Source organism: Eublepharis macularius, chromosome 5 (genome assembly GCF_028583425.1).
Source record: "Eublepharis macularius isolate TG4126 chromosome 5, MPM_Emac_v1.0, whole genome shotgun sequence".
Taxonomy (NCBI): Eukaryota; Metazoa; Chordata; class Lepidosauria; order Squamata; family Eublepharidae; genus Eublepharis; species Eublepharis macularius.
Genome location: NC_072794.1, coordinates 13,339,214 through 13,360,587, shown reverse-complemented (window position 1 = coordinate 13,360,587; position 21,374 = coordinate 13,339,214). Strand labels below are relative to the sequence as shown.

At 46.0% G+C, this 21,374-nt stretch overlaps 2 protein-coding genes across 4 annotated transcripts in view; both read left to right on the top strand.

Moving 5' to 3' along the window:
• Positions 1–8,377, top strand: part of MAU2 (MAU2 sister chromatid cohesion factor) — a 36,723-nt gene extending 28,346 nt beyond the window's left edge. For 2 of the 3 annotated variants that reach the window (XM_054980208.1, XM_054980207.1), the window contains exons 18-19: positions 4,042–4,169; positions 4,814–8,377. In XM_054980208.1, coding sequence (XP_054836183.1) covers positions 4,042–4,169; positions 4,814–4,888 — 203 coding nt within the window. In that variant the 3' untranslated portion in view covers positions 4,889–8,377. The remainder of the gene's footprint in view (positions 1–4,041; positions 4,170–4,813) is intronic. The other variant, XM_054980209.1, reaches the window with a different exon arrangement.
• A 2,428-nt stretch (positions 8,378–10,805) lies between these two features.
• The window catches only part of GATAD2A (GATA zinc finger domain containing 2A), a 71,242-nt gene continuing 60,673 nt past the window's right edge, over positions 10,806–21,374 (top strand). Inside the window, exon 1 of the mRNA XM_054981017.1 lies at positions 10,806–10,923. The gene's annotated coding sequence lies outside the window, so the exon portion shown is untranslated. The remainder of the gene's footprint in view (positions 10,924–21,374) is intronic.

The following is a 21,374-nucleotide window of genomic DNA, read 5'->3' as shown; positions in this document are numbered from 1 at the left end:
CTGGAACAGACGGACTTTCCTCCTTTTTTTTTTTAACTCAGCCCCTTCACCCCAACAGAAATGAAACCCACACATACAAAATGGCATGTTGTGTATTTGCGTATTTCATACAGCATAAGACATGCAAGAACAATGCAGTAAGACTAGGAATACAAAATTCAATTACAATACAAGCAGCAGTCACAACAGCAAATGGCCCAAGGAGGAGTAAAGGGCTGTGCCTGTACCTAGGGTGTAAGATTCATACTGTCTGATGTTGTAGGTAGGATCCTGTGTAATGTTTGCATTGTTTAATATGCCCTATTAGTGCTTATATTTTGCCTCAGTTCTGTTTATATTTTTGGTTGGTTCCAGATTCCTGCAGTCCAAATCCTATTGCATTGTCCATTGGATGTCCCATCTTGTTGATTGTGTGGCCTTGCTCTGTGTAATCTGCCTAGAGTGCCAGTGGAAAAGGCATAATCTAAATAACATAAATGAAGCTGTAGTGTGAGCAGTGCAGAAAGTGGGATTTCAAAGGTATAGTGCTGTGCAGTTAAAGCAAGATACTAGCTTAATAGTTACAGCAGGCAGGGAAAACTAATACCACATGCAAATAAAATTTTGATTTCCATAAGCATGCCATATGCAATGTTCAGATGCACAGCCAGTTGACATTTAATGCTTTCATTGATTAGGTCCCATTAAAGAAATGGAATTGTGGCCATGTGCCTTGCCTTCCAAGACTCCCTCTCTCTCTGGTGAGGGATTTATTTTGATACGTATGCACTACTGTGCTTAGTACGAGGGCTGGTTTACGCGTTTGACATTGCAGGCAGGCAGAGAGAGAGAGAGAGCAGGCCTGCCTCCTTCCTTTCTCCTGCTGCTTCAATTTGAATACCTCGTTGTTGTGTAATTTGTGGTGAGTGGTCTCTTTAATACTCGCCTCTTGCATCCCAGCAGTAGTTGGTATGAGATTTCCTGGGAGACACATTGAATCACATTCTTTTGCAGTGGCCCGTGCTGTCTTCTGAGGAAGTCCTTCAAAGTCCTGATTTATTTACCTGTGTAGTGCTCCATACCCGGGGACAGCATCTCACCTCTGTCCTGTGTATAGCAGATGTTTTAGAATGCTGCTAGGCAGCTGTGCATACTCTATGCTGAAATAAAACTAATTAAAGCTTGGTGCCCCAGCAGTCAAGATTCTGCAACTTGTATAAATTATGCAAGTTGCATCTCCTTGGTCCTAGTGCCTGTAGGGTCATGCTGGCAGGCCCTGGGTCCAGTAGAAAGCCCATGATATCTCAGGCTGAGGAGGGACTATGGCTCAGCTGGTAGAGCATTTGCTTGGTATACGGAAGGGCCGAGGTTCAATCCCTGGCATCTCCAGTTCAGGTAATAGGTGATGTGAAAGACCTTTGCCTGAGGCTCTCGCTAATTGCTGACAACCCAAGTAGACAACACTGCCCTTGATGCACCAAGAGTCTGATTCGGTATAAGGCAGCTCGATAGTTTCATAGGCGTTTATTTATTTAACACAATTTATATTCCACCATTCGGCTCTCACAAGGCAGAATTTATTATTTATTTTATGTTATAAATATGTTACTTATAGCCTGCCTCACTGAGATTCAGCAGGTTACACAGAGCCATTACAATCAACAGCTGGGACTTTCAATAAACAGTACAATAGGGTATATACATTGGAGAAATTTTAGACGAGGCATAAATTCAAATACAGGGAACCAGATGAAACATTGCTGAAACAAAACATTTGATGTGACACATTAAACAACACGGAAACTGCCCAGTTAGGAACATATCTACATCAACAGCCACCACTCAGTAGTATCATGTACAGTCCCTGTCTCTAACAGAGCATCCTTCTGAACCATTTTTTAACAGCACAGCCCTATTGCCTGAGTAGAAAGCCCTCCCAAACAATTCAGTTTTACATAGTTTTTGGAAAGCTCAGAGAGTGGGAACCTTCCTGATTTCATCAGGCAGGCAGTTCCATAACGTGGGGTGCTACCACAAAGAGTGTGTGCGTATGGGCAGCTGTTGATTTTGGCCACTTGAGGGTGGTATCTTCAGAAGATCCTGTTCAGATGAGCAAAGCTGCCATAGTGGAACGTAGGGGGAGAGGTGGTCTTGCTGATATGAAGAGCCAAGGCCTTGAAGGGCTTTGCATGTGATGGCCAAAATCTTGAATTGAGCCCAGTAACTGATAGGTAGCCAGTGGAGTGACTGCAGAATGGGAGAGAAATACGCATGCTCTGCCTAGCTCCTGATAATAATCAAACTGTGATATTCTGTACCAGCTGGAGTTAGTTTGAAAAGAGACCTTTGTAGAACACTGCATGAATTCATGTGGCCCCCTCCGCAGTATCAAGGTAGGGGGCTATCTTCTAGGTTAGCCTGAGTTGGTAAAAATTCTTTTTTAAAGCTGCATTTACTTGTTTCTGTAGCCACAGTGTTGGAGCCAGTATAACTCCTAGGGTCTTAACTGAGTCAGCAAGGGTCAACTGAACCCTATTGAAAGGGGGGGGAGTACAATGTCCTTCAGTATCTCTGCCTTCCCAGCAAGCATCACTTCCATATTGTCTGCGTATTGATGACATCCAGTTCCATAGCTACGAATGATTTCTTCTAAAGGCTTTATGTAGAAGTTGAATAACTTGGGGAATAAGATTGCGCCATATGGAATCCTGCAAGATAATTCCTGCACTGAAGATAGCTGGTTACCAAAATCAACCAATTGAGTCTGTTCCATGAGGAACAATTTAAACCAGTCCAGGGCATATTTCTTCTTGTGCCTCCAGATGCCTCAAAAGGGTGGCCTGGTCAACTTATCAGAAGCTGCAGATAAATTCAGGGGAAGCAACAAGGAAGCATGGCCTTTGTGTATATTCAGATGGAGGTCATCAGCTAAGTGACCAGAGCTGTCTCCATCCCAAAGCCGGTCCTGAAATGACTGAAAAGGTTCTAGAGCACAAGAATTATCCGAGAAGATCTGGAGTTAATCACCTGCTGTTTTCTCACTTCCTAGAGACTGGGTGATAATTGGTCACATCATTTTTGTCTAGGGATAGTTTTTTAAGGAGTGGGCAGATGACTGCCTCTTTGAGTGGCCAAGGGAAGGTGCCCTGACTTAGTGATTGATTTATGGTAGACCTCAAGGGCTCATGTATATGGTCTTTACAAGTTTTTAGCTGTCAAAATAGGCAAGGATCCAGTGCACAAATTTCAGGATCCTATTACTATCTCTCACTGTAACTGGGTCAGAATGGTTCATACATGGATCATATAGTGTGTGTGAAGCATTTCTTCTGCCTTGCCTGTAGTCCAGCTGGTATCCAGATCAAATTGTATTCATTCAATTTTATTGGTAAAAAACTTTGCAAAGGCATCACAGCTAACTGTTCTTGAGCCAGCAAAGTTTCAAATTTAGGAGTCAGAAGATAACGGGATATCTTAAAGGATTTGGATGGTTGTGAACTAGCTGAAGCAGTGGTTGAAAAGAAGTATGTTTCTTTAGGAGTCAGAAGATAACGAGATAACAGTTGTGAACTAGCTGAAGCAGTGGTTGAAAAGAAGTACGTTTCTTTGTTGCTATCACTGCTGCTTTATAGGTCTTCCAGTGTGCTCTGTACCATGGTCTTCAGATTCAGTGCAAGTTTTCTGCCAGCATCTTTCTAGACATCTTCTATCCCTCTTTAGATCACCAAGCTCCATGGTAAACCACAGAGCTGGCTTCCACTACCAGGATGGGAGAGGTCGACAAGGGGCAGTCCTTTCAAAGGCATCAAGGAGCTTCTCATTTCAAGCTTCCACCACAGCCTTGAGAAGTTCCATATGCTTATTGTCCTTGTCAGTCAGGCATCTTTCCTCATGGACATCTTAAAATTCAGACTGGCTTAATTACAAAATCAACTTACTGATTCTGTTGCCTGTTTCTTCAACTGAAGGCTTGATTGTCCCAGATTAGCAGTTGTTCATTGGGAAGACAGGTGGAGTGTAACTTACCCAACGGTCTCTCTTCTCTGCTTCCTCTTCCAAAAGATCTGAACAAGGCCTGTGGGAATGCAATCGAAGCCCATGAAGCAGCACAGATGCACCAGAACTTCTCCCAGCAGCTGCTCCAGGACCACATTGAGGCTTGTAGCCTTCCAGAGCACAACCTCATCACGGTATGTTGACGTTTCAGTCACAGGCGGCTCCTTTCTTTGTCACCTCTGTCAGTGTCTCATCACTGCCCCAGTCCATGGATGATTCTGTGCACTCTGCAGCAGGCTTCATACGAGTGGCTGGATGTGCACGCAAAGGTTCTGTGTGCTTGCCGTGCTGAAGGGATGGCCACCTATGGGTGGGGAGGGAGAATAAGTCTTCCAACATTTTTTAAAAATACCGAAAATACTAAAAAGATATTTTAACATGATTTCCATACTGCTCTTGTTTGTTAGGCATGCGGTCTCCGGAATTTTTTGCTTTGTAAAAGATTTCCGTACCTCTTCCAGTCCTCATTTTCGATAGCAGAGCTTTTGGCTCTGGATTTTGTATTTTATTTGCATGGTTTAAATTGCTCCAGTGTATTGCTTTTGACTCCTATTTAGTTGATGGCCAGTGAATTTTTGTGTCTGAGAAAAAGGTCTTGCGTCTTACACCATTGTACATTATACTTGCTCTAGAAAATGGGCCAAAAAACTTCAGTAAAGAAACAGCTCAAGTATTTCTATGTTGTGAGCTGCTAAATATGAGAAGTACAGATTTTGATGGGAAAAGTCAACCAATAGGAATTTTTCTGTTTTTTTTTTCCTCCTCTCTGCACCACTAGTGGACAGATGGATCGCCTCCTGTACAGTTTCAGGCACAAAACGGACCCACCACCAGCCTGGCGAGCCTGTTGTGAAAGAGTAACACATCGTCTGAAAAGGAGATGGCTTTCCTTGCGTGAAGCTTTTTTACATGATGGACGGGCAGAGAATCCCTCTTCTAATGGAATTTCTCTAGAATTCCTCTTCTAGAACTTTGCAGAAGATGCGCTGGGAGCACATTTCAGAGACTTGCCAATGTGATGCAGGCTTTCGAAGCTCTTAAGATTTCTGTGTGAAAGTGTATCACCTGGGTTGTATGCGTGTGTTGGCATGTAGTGTTGTGAGAGGTGTGAGGGGGCTTTCAGTGCATCCCCTTCCTATTGCTCAGAATTAGGTTTTACATTATTCAGAGAAGGAGCTCCTTCAGTTGGGCTTTATCTTAGCATTATCTTTTTTTTATATAAAGAAAACACCCTCTAATAATGAAGGAAAGACCCTGTATTAGTACAAAGGGGGGGTTAAAATTAAAACCATCCCTGAAAATCCCACAAGATTGTTCTTTAACTTTTGCTCTGTTGCCCTGTTTGTGCCTGAAGGTGTTAGATCATTTCTCATTGAAGCTGGCTGTTGGAAAAGTCCCAAGATTGATGACTAATCAGTATTAGCTGCTGGCTGATGCAGGCTGCCTGCTTACAGTCCATGTATCCGTGGCTGCCTTTCACATGGGAACTGGTGCTATGGACTTCTGAAAAGAGCAGTGCATAGAGGGCCAAAAGAGAGGAAGCTCCTACTTCTTTGTGGTGTTTCAGAGAGTCTTCACTCTGTATTCTTGAGGGGAGTGGCCAGAACGGAGTCCAGAGAGAAGCAGGTCTTAAGATAATCTGACCCCCCACCATAACCTTTTCTTCCTGAGTACGAAACCTCAATGTCCTGAAAGTTTCTGCTTTTTATCAAGAACAGGTTCCTATTTTTTTCTTGTTGTGAAGATATGCTTGAAAGTGTGTTGGGCAGCAGCGCTTGAAGCCTTGGAAGTCAGAGGGGAGACTGGAAAAGGTTAATTGAGGTGAGCTTTGGTGTCCAGTCACACTTCTTGCCATAACCAGCAAAACCAGCATAGTAAAAACGGCAGGATGTAGCTTGCAGAATGAGAGAAATGCAGACATAACTCTGTTTGCATAAATTGCATTACTGAATTCAGCGGGGGGTTAGGGCAAAATGTTTTTAAAAATTTGCACAGTATAGATATAGCCTTGCTTGCTGTTTTTAACAGAGTTCCTAATCATGGATTAGCATTAAGAAATTTGATCATGTGAAAACAGTGGTTAGCCCCTTGCTTCACCGCAAGTTTGTTCTCCCCCCGCCCCCCTTTGCTTTGAAATTCCCACAGGAAGAAATAGCTTGCTGTGCATGGAGGGGAGTATAGCTGGGAAGAAATTTGAAGTAATTGTGGTGGGGGAGACAGTTAATGTGAATCAAGAGATGAGGACCCCTTGGATTTAGCCACAACCCCAGGATGACTGAACTTTGATTGGGATGTATGCTAGTATAGATCATGTTCATTCACAAATATAGGAATAATGCCGTAGCTGCTTTAGTACACCCCAGCTGGAAGCAGTTCATGTCTGTTTGTTCTTGTCATTGCTGACTAGAGAGAGGTCTTTACATGGAGAAGAGAAACAAAGTGTCTCTCTTCAGATTCAAGTAATAGGCTGTCCCTTGATGGTACTTGACCGGTGGGTCAGTCCTAACACTTGACAAATGCATGCGCAGAATTATGGCGCCATTCACAAAACCATCAATGGTCAAGGCCCTTCCTGTCACCATACGTTGGGCTTAATGTCAGGGTGCTCTTTTCTGTCAGCCAGGGCAGTAGTCTTCAGTCTTCCTCACCTCACTAGCTGCATGTGCATGACAGAAATCTTATGTAACATCATCCTCATGGGATGAGAAGAGCAGGGGCTAGAATTATGACCTCACTGGTTTTCAAGTCAGGAGCAAGAGTGCTGGGGACAGGAAAATCAAGCTGGGCATCAGGAGGTGTAGAAGGAACAAGCCACAGGTCAGAGCCATGGAGGAGTCTTATCCACCACTAAGTGATCTCACCTTGCCATACAGCTGCTGCTGTCAGCGTGCATGCAAAAAGAGGGGAAAGAGAAATGGCACACTTGCTGTGTCTAGCAGCAGGGTCTTCCAAATGACAGCCTAAAAACATCTCATCTGTAGAGGCTCTATATCCCAACTTGGGGGGGGGGGGTCTTTTGAGGAGAGAGGTTTGGCCTTGGCTGAATTGGAAGATGCCTCCCAGCCTTTCTCCTGTTTCTGTAGCAAATGGTCACAAGATCCAGGCCTGCCTCGCTGCACTGGTCCTGTCTGATACTGCTTGGCCTTTGTTTTCCTTGCTGGGCAAATAACTCTGTTCTCTCCCCCCACCTAGGACCTTGGAAAGATAAAAAGGGGTGTAGGGTCTCATGGGCCACATCAAGTTGCCTTGCGGTTTTTCCACTGCCACCAGTTGGCCATGCCTGCCACAGTACATCTCCTGTTGCCTTCCTGCCCCAAGTCCCCTGCCTCTGCTGCCCTGTGCCCCAGCCTCCCTCCCTCCCCTGAAAGCCTCGTTTCTGTGTGGGCGGGTGAATGTAGTGTGGGTTTTGCACTGTTAGAATGTGGTGTCTGCCAGTTTGGCCAAGACCACCTGCTTCACACTTCCCTCGCTTGTGAAATTCTCCTATATGAAACAGCTCTTTTATTAATGTACTTTTTAAAAAAAAATTGTGTACTTTAGTAAATTTGTACAGTGTCTTTTAGCCTTTTCAAGAAACGTTTAATCTTTTCCTATAGATAACGTGCAAACATAAAAACGTTGCATAGGGACACTGGTTATTTGTCTTTATTTTAGCAAAGTGCATTTTGAGTAATCAAGCAGAGAGAGAGCTTCCATTTGATGGGCAGTATTTTTTACTGTGATGATCATGCAGAAAAGGTGCAAAATATGGCATTGATCACAAAATTCAGCTTCCCAAGGAACTTTTCTGTTGTGTGTGTTTTTTTTAAGTTGCTAGCATTATGGCAGACAAGATTAAACTGAGACAGCCAGTTTGGTGTAGTAGTTAAGAGTGCAGGATTCTAATCTGGAGAACTGGGTTTGATTCCTCACTCCTCCACTTGAAGCCAGATGGGTGACCTTGGGTCAGTCACAGCTTCTAGCTCTCTCAGCCCCATCCACCTCACAGGGTGATTATTGTTGTGGGGATAATAATGACATACTTTGTAAACCACTCTGAGTGGGTGTTAAGTCATCCTGAAGGGTGGTATATAAATCGAATATTATTATTAAATGGAAAGTGTGCTGGCAAAAATTTAGACATCAAAGAGGAAACTGAACAAGGTTTCCTGTAGCTTCTTGACTGTTCCTCCAAATGAAATTCAAGAAAAATTACACATTTCGCAAGTCAAAGAGCTCGTGCCTTGGAAATCTAGTTGGCCTTTCAGGTGCTATTGGACCCAGATTTTGCTCTTATATACATTTACTGTTTAATTTTTGCAGCTGGCAAATTTTGATTCCTCTGTGCAAAGTTTAGATTGTGTAATAGAGAAAATTTTTAATTTTAGTGCACACTGCCACTAACTGAGTAATAAACCTTGGAAAGCGGGTATTGAAGGGCCTGGTTTTGTAGAAAATAGGATCTTTTTCTTGTGAAGCAACAGGTCCCACTCGTCTAGGTTTTGAGTCCTTTCTCTCTCCCTAGAACCCACCAAATTTCAGCCTCCTTTAGGAGCAGCAGCTAAGTAACATTTTAAGGAGCAAGCTGACCCATTCTTCCTTTCTGAAATGTACATTGGCCAGCATAACCCCCCTGATCACCCCAGATGGTTTGGTGGCCTTCTGGACGTTGTGTGAGGATGCAGCCTATGCCATGTTCCTATTCCCTGGAGAGAGATGACCTAATGTGGTGTTAGAACTGCCCCCGGTGAGGATAGGTGTGCCTCCACAACCCTTATATGGCAACAGCTAATTTCTTGGTGTTTCTGCTTTGATGTTGGAACACTTGTTTTAAATGACTGTCAATTTTAGAACAAAGGCCCATGTATCACCAGTTTCCTGGCCCTCCTGCCTGCTTGGAAATTTCCATTTTCCTTTAGAAAACCACATTTCTATAGCCCTGAATCTTCCAAAACTGCCAACTATGGCATACTTTTTTCCAAACTGAATTTGGAGGAATCTTCTTTGGAGGCTTATTTTAATGTATATAATAATGCGTGGCCCAAGAAGCCTGTCCCTGTCACATTCCTGTGTTCTGGGTGGTCCACATGAATAACTGGAGCAGTGACTTGAAAGAGCTGTGACAGACGGTAATAATTCTCCATCTTTGGAGCTATGAATTCAGCTGCAGCAGATACAACAGTGGTCACCTACTATCACAGATGCTGACCAGCTGGAAGCCCACCAGACCACTGACAGCCATGCAGCGAAAATGGGAAGCCTCTGTACAGGTGGTTGTCTTCAAATGATCTACTACCTGGTCCTCTTAACTGAAGGTGACAGGGATCCAGCTTGGAACCTTCTGCAGGCCAAACAGATTCTCTCTCACAGACCCACAGCCCTTCAGTCTATTCTACTCCCTATCCATAGTGAGGACAATGCAATACAGAAAGTACCGTCTGTAATCTGAGCTAGGTTTATTTTTCCTCAGTGATGCTGTTACAATGCCAAATCTGATTGGCTATTTGACCCTGTGATTTGACCTCTGCTTCATACCCTGGATAGCCACCATGGTTGCTGCTGGAGATTTTAAGTGCTGGCAAAAGGATGACTTGGGTGGGAACGCTTGTACTTGTCCAGACACGTGAGGAGTGTGCCACAGGCTTGTACAGGGTTTTTTTATTTAAAATACAAATGGCTACATCAGACCAACTGGAACCTAGGACTGCCCGTTATTGGGAAATTCTTGGAGATTTAGGGGGGTAAATCTTGGGGAGAATGTGGTTTAGGGAGGCTGAAGTACAATGCCATGGAGTCCACCCTCCAAAGAAGCCATTTTCTCCAGGGGAGTCGATCTGCCTCCTGGTAGGGTTAACAATCTACAGGTGGGGTCTGGCGACCTCTGGGAGATACAACTGATCGTCAGACTCCAGCGATCATTTTGCCTGGAGTAAGTTGCTGGTTTGGAGGATGGCACCCATGGCAGCATACTCCCTAAACCTTTCCCTCCCCATCCTCCATCCCCAAATCTCCAGGAATTTCCAAAAACCCTGAGTTGGCAACCCACAGTTGTAATTCCAGGAGATGTTGAAGGCCTCCACCTGGAAGCTGGCAACCCATTAGAAACTACCGCGTCGTCCTAGCGCTCGGCATCACCCGAGCAGCGTTGCTATGAGCGCCCTGCAACCACCTCTAGAGGGCGGGGAAAGACCTTTCGAATCTGGCACTTCTGCGGCGGCGAAGGGCGGGAAAGTCTACAACTGGCTCCTGATTGGCCGGACACCTTGATTGACGGTCCGGGTTTCCTCCCAGCGGAAAGCGGAACTTCCCCTTTCGCCCAGTCGGTGGACTCTCCTGTACCGGAAGCTGAAGTAGAGCTGATAGAGTGAACGCTAGAGCGTCGCCACTCCCGTCCACCGAAGGGCTGTCCCAGCCCTCATCGCCCACCCTTCCAATTAAACGACGGCCGGTTGACACCATAGAGATCCGTCGCTCTCGTCACGCGCCGGCCTAGCCATTCCCCATTTCTATGATATATCCGTTGTCCAATCGGACTTCGACCGGAAGGGAAGCACGGGGCGAGGGCCGCTTCCGAAAGAGTCGGCCTCCTAGACAAGCGCGCATGCGTCAAGACCGAGAGCGGCCCCGGGCGAGGGGAAGCGATCCCTTGTTCATGGCATCTCCCGAGCAACTCCCCTCGCCTCAGTTTCACAAAGTGCGCACGCGTAAAGGGGAAGGCGGGATGCGGCACAGGGAGCCCCCGCCCAGTCCCGGCCGCCTTTCGCCCCTCCCCCACCCTCCTCCTCTTGTCAGTGGCCACCTGAGGGAGCCGCCTCCCCTCCCCCACCCCAGGAAGCCCGGCCGAGCCACAGGCAGGCGCCGGCCCCGGGCAGGAGGAGGAGGAGGAGGACGGGACGGCGCTGAGGGCAGGTGAGAGGCCGGGGGAGGGGGGCGCTCGGGGCCGACATCGCCCCTGGGGGGGGGTCATCACATGAGCGGGTCACGTGGCATGGAAGGGGGGTGAGGCTTCATTGCGTGTGTGTGTGTGGGGGGGTATTCCTGAGGGGGGAGAGGCCTGCTACACTCCCCCCCTTAAATTCTGAGGCAAGTAGAGAAGTTGTGCTTCTTTCCCTGCTGGGCTTGGAAAGTTTGGTCTTGTGAGGGGTGCGGAGAGAGAGAGAGAGAGAGAACCCTGCCCCAAATGCAGGGATAGAAAGGGAGTGGTTGCTGAAGGCGACGGGGGCGGGCTGCCAGCTCTTCTGTGGGTTGACAGTGGTGGGTTTAAAAAAAAAAAAAGGGCTTATGTGTTGCTTGAGCAGGGTCAATAGAGGAGGGACGGGGAGGGGATTCGGGGGTCATCAAGGAGCAAGATATGGGTCAAAAAGCACCTTAAAGACTAAGTAGGTTTCCAAGGAATGATCTTTCAAGAGTCCTAGCTCCCTTTCCCAACTTGGAAATCTAGTTGGTCTTAGTCTTGTTCTTCAGCTGCAGACCAACTGGGCTACCTGCCTGGAACAGGTCATCAAGCGTATTGTTATTCGGAGGCAAAAGCACAGGAGGCAACCTAAGTGTCATTATGTGTCTCCATCTTCCTCATTTTTGGTCTCCCAACAACCATGCAGGGAAGGCTAAGGTAAGAGAAGTTGACTGGCTTCAGCTTCAGGTGGGTAGCCGTATTGGCCTGCAGTAGAAGTCCTGTAGCAGCTTCAAGACAATGTAGATAAGAGCTTTTGCGAATCAAAGCTACTGGCTTCAAGTCACTCAAGGAACAGATTGGTCTGGCCCTGTACTCTGGTCTCTACACCACACTGCTTTATTGGAAAGGGTACTGCTGAACAGGATGGATTGGAGTAAGAAAATGGAGGGTGGAGAGGTTGCTGGCAGGATGCTCTAGAAATGCACTGGCTTAGGTATTGCTGAGAAAGACCGCCTAGAAAGAAGACATGGGGAGGATGGGATCATTGGAGCTGCCTAGAGACCTCTGTGGGGCTGGGGAAGTGCTTACTGGGAGAGAGGGTGGGGGTGCCCTCAGCAAGTGAAGCGCTTTTATGGAGGCCATTGGCAAAGGGAACTTTAGTCCATCTGTGGCGATGAAATCAGGTTCACCAAGACTGTTGGCACAGACAATTTCAGGTGGGTAGCTGTGTTGTCTATAGTAGAAGAGCAAGTTTGGGTCTAGTAGTACCTTAAAGACCAACTAGATTTCCAGGGGAGCATTCCAGAGGAGAGAAGGGAGCTTTGACTCTTAAAGACTCATATCCTGGAAATCTGGTTTGTCTTCAAGTTGCTTCTGGGCACAGACAGTGCTAGCAAACAGTCGGATTGGGAGCACAAAAATAAGCTGATGAATGGAGAGCATCTTCGGCACTAGAAGGCAGGGAGAAAGCCCCTGCGGAAGTAGCTTGCCCAGAGTGGAGGGAGTGGCCGGGGCAGGGTCCTTCTGGTGGTACAAAGAGGTGACTATAATAGATTTAGCACACCTGAACATGAAGGGCAGCTGTTGCGAGATAAGGCTGGCATACTTGCTGTATGCTTGGGTTGAGGGAAACAGCCATACTACAGACATTGTGAGAAGTAGTAATTGGGAAATACGGTAGCTAACTGGTGGTAGGGGGTGCCATTGGTTAAGGACCTTTAAGAAATATTTTCCTGTGTTTTTGCTGGGAATTATACAGTGTTCATGGTATTGAAGACAGTGCATTTCGGAGACTGCACAAATCTGGTGTGGGATGTGTGTATCTGTGCCAAGGTGCATAATGCCAGGGCACTGATGGCTCGAGGGAATGCAGGCCAGAAATGGTGAAGGGCACTTGAGAACATGTGGTAGCCCTAAACATAGTTTCCCGTACACCCACAAATTTGTATGTGGTAGCCAAAGCACACCTTGGCATCTTGGCCCATCATTGGAGGGCCAACACAACAGTATGCGGGCAAGAGGTGACTAAACGAATGCTCTAAAGGGGCTTTAGGGGAGTGCAGTTGCACCAGAGACTGCTTTCAAATAAAGTGTTTTACTGTTCACAAGGATAAAGGAACAAGACTGTTATCAGGAACTTGTCTAAGGACAGAATATGAGAGGTGGATGCTGAAAATGCACGGACAAATGTGGGCTCCAGATACCTTTTGGAAGGGTGTCACAAGGAATGTTGTAGGAGGCAAGTGACCTTAGGAATACGGGCTGTTGGCCATTCATGGGTAGGTGTCACAGTGCTACACCGTGAGCATATCTGCAGAGCCAGATGTTCCTGGCAGCTGTTCTACACTTTGAATGGGCTTACAAAGAAGTTGATGTAAAAAGAATAACGTGCTCAAAGTGGTCATCTCTATATACTTATGAACAGGAAAAGGATTTTTTCTTCTCCAACCACATTAGAAATTCTATTCTTTTGCCTCTGTAACCTTCAGCACCTTTCAGCAAGTCTAATGCCATTTGAGAACCACTGTTGGAAAGCAAACCAAGCTACACAAAATTAATACAACACAGTTTTGTTTTGAAGTTGCCTGTCTTCTCCCCCTGCCCCCAACCTTTCATCTGTTGCTTGAGAACATATCCAGGGCGTTGTATTACTTTTTGATATGATGAAATATGGCTGTGGCACGCATATACGTGAGAGAGATGAACAGGGTCTACAGGTGATGATGCAAAGTGCAGAAGAAAACTCTTGTCTAGGGACAGGTATTTGAAAGTTGCAGTTCTAAAACCAGCTGTGCCCTTCATAATCCTCTGCAGTGTGTGAGGTGCCTGCACTGGCAAAGACCATGTAGAATGAGTCCTCTGAAGATGGAGACCTTGACATTTTTATTTTTTAAATTTCATTTATCCAGTATGGTGTAGTGGCTAGAGTGATGGACCAGGCTCGGGAAGACCCAGGTTCAATTTCCCCACTAATGCCGTGGAAGCTCACTGGATGACCTTGGACCAGGCACTCTCAGCCTTATCTGCCTCACGGTTAGTTGCAGGTAGTTAGCCATGTTGATCTGCAGTAGAACAGCAAGATCCGAGTCCGGTAGCACCTTAGAGACGAACAAGATTTTCAGAGTAGAAGCTTCCGCGAGGCAAAAGCTCTTTGTTAAAGGGAGCTTTTACTCTCCAAAGCTTAGACTCTGAAAATCTTGTTCGTCACTGAAGTGCTACTGGACTCAGATCCTGCTGTTGTGTCTCAGAGTTTGTTGGGAGGAAGGAGAGGAGAATGATGTAAGCTGCTCTGAGTCCCCACTGGGGAGAAAGGCGAGGTATGAATGAGTTAAAAATAAAATAAAAATTAATTCTCACATGTTCTCCTCAGTGGGGACCCAAAACAGCTTACACCATTCTCCTTCCTTCCATTTTTATCCTCTCAACATCCCTGTGAGATAGGTCAGGGTGAGAGTTTGTGACTGGCCCAAGATCACCCAGTGAGCTTCCATGGCAGAGCAAGGATTCGAACCTGGGTCTCCCAGGTGCTAGTCCCACACTCTTAACCAATATACAGCACTGAAAAACTGAGCAATCTCGTCTGCTCAGCATGGCTGTCCTGCTTGTCTCGTTGGGTTAAAAAGAATTTGGAAGGAGGATATCAGACTAGGATCTGGGAGACCCAGGTTTGAATCCCGGCTCTGCCATGGAAGCTTGCTGGGTGACCTTGAGTCAGTCGAACACACTCAGCCTTATCTGTGTCGCAGTGAGTTTCAGGTCGGTAGCCATGTTGGTCTGGGAGACCCACGTTTGAATCCCCACACTGCTATGGAAGCTTGCTGGGTAACCTTGAGTGAATTGCACACTCTCAGCCTAAACCTAATTCACAGAACTATTCCGAGGATAAAATGGCAGAGAGAAGAATGATACAAGCTGCTTTGAATCCCCATCAGAGAGGGAGATGGGAGTGTAAATTAAGTAAATAAATACCTGTAATTCAGGTATAATTAATGAGCACATGCTGCCACTTACTAGATAATTTTGCCAGAGGACAATCTTTGCTATTATGGATGATGTTTTGCAACCCTATGCATCTCAAAACCCCAAACTTTTACAGTCACTGAGCAGTAATGAGGGGCAGGGGAGAAAAAATTCCGCAAATTTGTTGGTCTCTTCCTCTAAGAAACTCGGAACCTGTTTTAGAGTAGTCCTCCACGTTAGCCACAGAAGCCACTAATCTCTAAATACTTTCTACTTGTCTTCCCTATCTGTGACCTAAAGAGTGTGACCTAAAATGTGTTTCTGTAGTTTGGAGTTGGGGGGGGAGGGAGGCACAGCTTTTACAAAGCTTTCCTACTTAGTGGCCTGTGGCAATGTGCTGGTTGTGACAAGCAGATATATGGGCAAGCTTGTGTGTATTTACCGCAAAGTAACTCCTGCTGAGTTCAGTGGACCCATAGGAGCGTGTGTGGGATTTGCTGCCTGTGTTTCCGTCACACAGCCCTGCGAGGTAGGCTTAGACTGATATTGACATGGCTTGCCCGAGAGCACAGCACCCAGCCCTCCAGTTCCCATGTCCTCTCTTCAAAACACTGTAGCTGCTGTGCAGTGCTCTCTGCGAACTGGAAAAACAAATTCTGGTTCCTGCAGCTGAAATGGCCACCTACCCCTTGACAACTGATTTATGTTCTTGAAATAGCCGGAGGAAGTAAGAAGTTTCCTTCCTCTTGGATACTATGACAGGGCTTTTTAAAGTAACAAGGACTGCCCCGCTTTGAATTTTATTCAGCAAGTGTTTGTGCACGCTCACTCAGAAGGGCAACAAAGCCAAGGAATTTGATTTGCGTGTCATTCCTGTATCTCCTTATTCTGAAGGCTCTGCTTTGTATGGAAAACGTGCTGTATGGGAAGTAACAACAACAACTGCAATTATATACCACTCTTCTAGACCAGATGAGTGCCCCACTCAGAGCTGTGAACAAAGTCAGTGTTGTTATTATCCCCACAATACAGCTGGAGAGCTGGGGCTGAGAGGAGTGGCTTACCCAAGGCCACTTGCTGAGCTCATGGTAATGGTTGGGATTCGAACCAGCAGCGTGTTGATTTGCACCCCAACCATTTAACCACTCTGCTACAGCAGCATAATATTTTCTCTGCTAATACACTTGGTATCGAACAATTGCCTGTGGGTTTGGAGTTGTGCTTGCTTTTAATAGCTGTGTGTGAGGCTGCGCTAGATCCTTTCCCACCTTTCCATGAGGGAAAGGACCCACTTCTTGTCATTTGTGGTATGAAGGAGGAAAAGGAACCAGTGCTCTCCCAACGTTTTCCGGTAAAAGGCTCTTACTTGCCAACTGGTGACGTGTTCAGTGGTGATTCACACCCCTGTGGCCCTTTTTTTCACTGCCTTTAAAATCATGGCTCTGCCCCAGCATAGTAATGAGGGAGCCTAGCCATCAATGGGAGGAGGTCACACTGCTGCTTCCCCTGGCCGTACCATCATTTCTCCTGGAAACTTTTGGCATAGGAAGGAACTGTAGCGATCTGATGTCACAGAGGTAAACTACTGTGGATCCTGTGCTGACTTGGGCAACGTCAAAAGGGACCATAATATCACCCATCTTAACTAAATTGCGCAGCCGCTTTTGACCCAAAAACCCCAGCGCAAGAGATAAAAGGACTGCTCCACTGACCGCATTCGCTTTGGACCAAAAGTACTGATGAGTTCATTTGTGCAGTAAGTAAATTTTTCAGGATTTAACTTTCCGAGTTTAGGGTTTGAGATTAGAACTTTTTAAAAGTATCAATTTAACTGGCTTTGGCACCTTGGAAACTGCCTCAAGCCTCAGTGAGAAAAGTGGAATCGAATTGAAGTAAATAAATTGTCTACTAATCCTCCTGCAGTATTGGTAAGGTCCAACAGTGTTCCATGCACAAAGAGTTTCCTGAGACTCTTGCACTGCTTCAGAACCGAAAGGAATTACACTTTTATAAGGACCGAGCAAAGTATCAAAAACAGTGAAGCTTTTGAGTTCCCTAGAACTCTTCATCAGGCTTGATGTTGAAAAAGGGAGAGGACAAGGCAAAATACGTGGTCTTAAAGTCAATGGTGGTCTTAAAGTCAATACGTGGTCTTAAAGTCAAAGGCCCAGGTTCCTTTACCACCGTAGGTTGGGATGGGGATCCTTTTTCTGTAAGCACACAGTTTGTTGCAACAACGTGAGAGTTTTTAAAAATAGAAGTCAAGCCTTGTCTCTCTTCGCAGGAAATTACCCTGGACTTTTCCCACACTGCAGCAAGCACGTTTAGCAATCATAGCTTCCCAAGGTGGATGAGGTGAGGGCTATCTGTCTGCATTCGATAGAAGAAAATGTTTGCAAAGCATACCTTTACCCATACCTCTCCTCCTCCTCCTTTGTATAATTAAAAGCACACAGGAGATCTGGAACTAGAGACCAATCCCTTGCAAAGGAACTGGAAGTGTGGGGGTCAGATAACAAATGCACCCCTACAATTTTGGTTGGAAAGGCGATAGATGTAAATTCTCATTTCAGGCATTTGGCGCCATTAACAGTGTCTTGTGTGCTCCCCACTGACCACAACCTTACCTTGGTCACCACCATCTACTACTGCCCAATGCTTTGGTGTGGTGATGGCAAGTATGGTCAGCCTTCTGTCATGAAATTATTCCTTGAGAATGAGAATTTCTGTATTCAGCCTACTTTTGCAGTCAGGTTTTGGGAGCCACTGAAAACCCTTAAGAACGTAAGAGTCATCCTGGATTAGACCAGTGGCCCATCCAGTTTAGAATCGTGTCTCACACAGTGGCCAACCAGTTAGACTAGAGGAACAACAACAGAGCAAAGAGGCCAAGGCTTTCCCCTAATGTTGCCTCCTGGCACTGGGATTCAGAGGTATACTGCCTCTGGATGCGGAGGTTCCCTTCAGTCACCTTCCCTTCCCCAAGATGCTAAAATAATAATGGTAGAATCCAGATTTGCCTTTAACCATGCTGCTGCTCATCACACAGCTGTAGAACACAGTACCATCCTCTGTGCTTGGCATTTCAGAATAGCCTGATTAAAGAGGGTCCCTGCCCCAAGTAGCTTACAGTGACAGGTGAGGGACAGTCGCAGGAAACAAGGATGAAAGGGGAAAAGAAGACTGGAGAATGGATCCAAGCAGAACGCTTTTGCAGATTTAAATTATTTCCATCTGGCTTCACAGTAAAATCTTGTGAAGCTGTATACAGATAATCTGCACATTAAAATGCACAATTTATAAAAGTCTAATAAGCAAGCCAGTAAAAAATAGAGCAGCCACATGAAGAATAATAGCATTTTAAAAGTTTAGCAGCTGACAAAAATAGCATTATAGCAGACTTTTTTAAAAAACATCAAAAACTTTGTGTGTAAAACGTCAACATTTATAGCATTTAAGGCTTCATGGGGGGGGGGCTGCATAAAGTAGCTGAAGAAAACCTTCTAACCCAGTTGTGAAGACTGTGTATTTCAAAGGGTGTGCAACGCAATCTTAGGCGTGTTTACCTGGGAGATGCACTGTGTTCAGGGAGGCTCAGGCCCAGAAATGTGTGCAGAGGAATGCAGCCTCAAATCCTTCGTATTTCTTAAGGACATCGCTGGATTTTGGTTTGTATATTGTCTGTCTCTGCCCAAGCAGTTAATTCTTAGGCTGGCTCCCCACCTCCAAATCCAATACCCTTTTCTGGCCATTTGAAGAGTCAGACATTTAAGAGATGTTGAGAGGGAAGATCACTGTTTCCATATTTGTAAAGAGTCCAGTAGCACCTTTAAGACTAACCAATTTTATTGTAGCAGAAGCTTTCACGAGCCACAGCTCTCTTCATCAGATTCATCTGATGAAGAGAATCACAGTTCTCACATGCATCTGACGAAGAGAACTGTGGTTCTCAAAAGCTTATGCTACAGTAAAGTTGGTTAGTCTTAAAGGTGCTACTGGACTCTTCTATTTTGCTACTATTTATTATTTATTTATTATTTCGATTTATAAACCGCTCTGGGTGGTGAACAACAGGGGCTCTGGGTGGTGAACAACAGTTAAAATCAATAATAACAAGAAAACAATAATTCTAAAATCAACATAAAATAAGCAATAATAAAGTAAATTAACCAAGTACATTAAAGTGCAATTGTGGGGAGAACTGCCACCCCCACCCCAAAGGTGGGAGGCCGACATGGCACTGCCCCCTTCAATCACCAAATGCCTGACGGAACAGCTCTGCCTTACAGGCCCGGCGGAACGATAATATGTCCCGCTGGGCCCGGGTCTCCACTGACAGCGTTCCACCAGGCTGGGGCCAGGACTGAGAAGGCCCTGGTTGAAGCAAGGCGGGCTTCCTTAGGGCCGGGGACCACCAGTAAACATTTATCCACTGATTGAAGCGGTCTCCGGGGAACATACAGGGAGAGGCAGTCCCAAAGATATGCCGGTGCCAACCTGCTCAGGGCTTTAAAGGTAAGAACCAACACCTTGAACCTGATTTGGAATTCAACCAGAAGGCAGTGCAGCTGGTGCAGGACAGGTGTGATATGTGACTGGTAGGATATACCGGTCAGGACCTGTGCCGCAGCATTCTGGACCAGTTGTAGTTTCCGGATCAGGCCCAGGGGTAGCCCAGTGTAGAGTGAGTTACAGTAATCTAGCCTGGAGGTGACCATTGCATGGGTCACTGTAGCCAGGTCTTGGGGCGTCAGGTAAGGGGCAAGTTGTCTGATCTGACGGAGATGGCAAAATGCAGACTTGGCAACCGCCGTGACCTGGGCCTCCATCGACAGGGAGGCATCCAGGAGCACGCCCAGACTCTTCACCACTGGCAAAGTTGCCAGTGGTGTCCCATCCAGGGCAGGGAGCTGGATCCCAACATCTGGCAGCCCCGTGTTACTACAGACTAACACAGCTAACTCCTCTGGATCTGATGAAGAGAGCTGTGGTTCTCGAAAGCTTATGCTACAATAAAGTTGGTTAGTCTTAAAAAGTGCTATTGAACTATTTTGCAACAACAGACTAACACGGCTAACTCCTCTGGATCCATGTTCCCGTATTTGAATCTCACATCAAGCTTCCCTAAATCAATATTTTAATTTTTTTTTTAAATACAGCTCTCTCTGTCTCATCCATGTCTAATTCATTGAATTCTGCTTTCTCATAAAATACTAGGATTCTTCGATGACTGGAGGGAGGCTGCTCTACTTTGCAGAGAAAGTAGCATGAAACATTTAGCTGCAGTCCAGAGTACGTAAAATCTAGATCAGACAAGATGCCACAGGAAAAGGAGAGGAAGGGAGGGGTGGGGGAAAAACAGGATCAGCCAATTGTGTAAGATCTGATCTCTGTCAACAGCCTCTCAAAGACTCCAATTATTTAAATGATCGGCTGCTCGGCCGCTCTGAAGCAATACTTCTGAAAAAGTGGGGTGCTCACACTTGCCAAAGCGGCACAGCTTGTCAAGATGGCTGTGTAGATTTCAGCCAAGTAGGCAGAAGGCCAACATCTTGTCTTTCTCCTCCGGCCGGTGCAGTATGCATTGGGTGTGTCTCCTATCCACTCTTTTTCCAGACATCTAGACAGCTCTTGGTAGTAGAGGGGATATAATTCTCGCTTCCTCTGGAGTGGGTCACGCATGTGTGTGACCCCCAATAACTGCTGCCCTTCTGAGCTCACCAGATGGTGCTGTGATGTCCTCCAGCCCCCTCCCTAGCCTGAAAGCCGCAAAACAGACTAAGAATGCTCTGCTTTAATCCCAAGTGAGATCTACAATAGCTAGGGTTCAGCTTCTGCTTTGGAGTTTTCCTTTAATTACTCTTCATATTTGTGATAATTTCTTTCCCCTCCTCATACATGGCATGGACCGTTTGCACATTTAATAGAGATTCATTGAAACAGCAATTTATTTAGATATTTGTACCCAACGGGGACGCAGAGTGGCTCACATCACTCTCTTCCCCTGCATTTTATCCTCCCAACCACCCCATGAGGTACGCAAGGCTGAAAATGACTGGCCCAAGGTCACCCAGCGAACTTCCACGGCAGAGTGTAACCTAGTACTCTGTCCACTTTACCAAGCTGGAAATTATGCCTGTACATATGAACCACTTAAGTGCTTGCCGTCGAGGCTTTATAAGCATTCAGGCTGTGTCTAGCTTAGGAGAACAGCTTGGAGATCATTACCTGGTGTCATCAGCGTTTGGAATGACCTAGCTGTGCTTTGGGCTTAAAAATACTTGTTTCTTGCCTTCTTTCTTGCACCTTCAAAACAGGCGAGCTAACAGTGCGATCCTAGTTGCATCTGACGAAGAGCGCTGTGGTTCTCAAAAGCTTATGCGACAATAGTTGGTTAGTCTTAAAGGTGCGACTGGATTCTTTACTATTTTGCAACTACAAACTAACACGGCTTGCTCCCCTGGATCTAGTGCAATCCTAAACTCTGTACATCTGGCAACTTTCT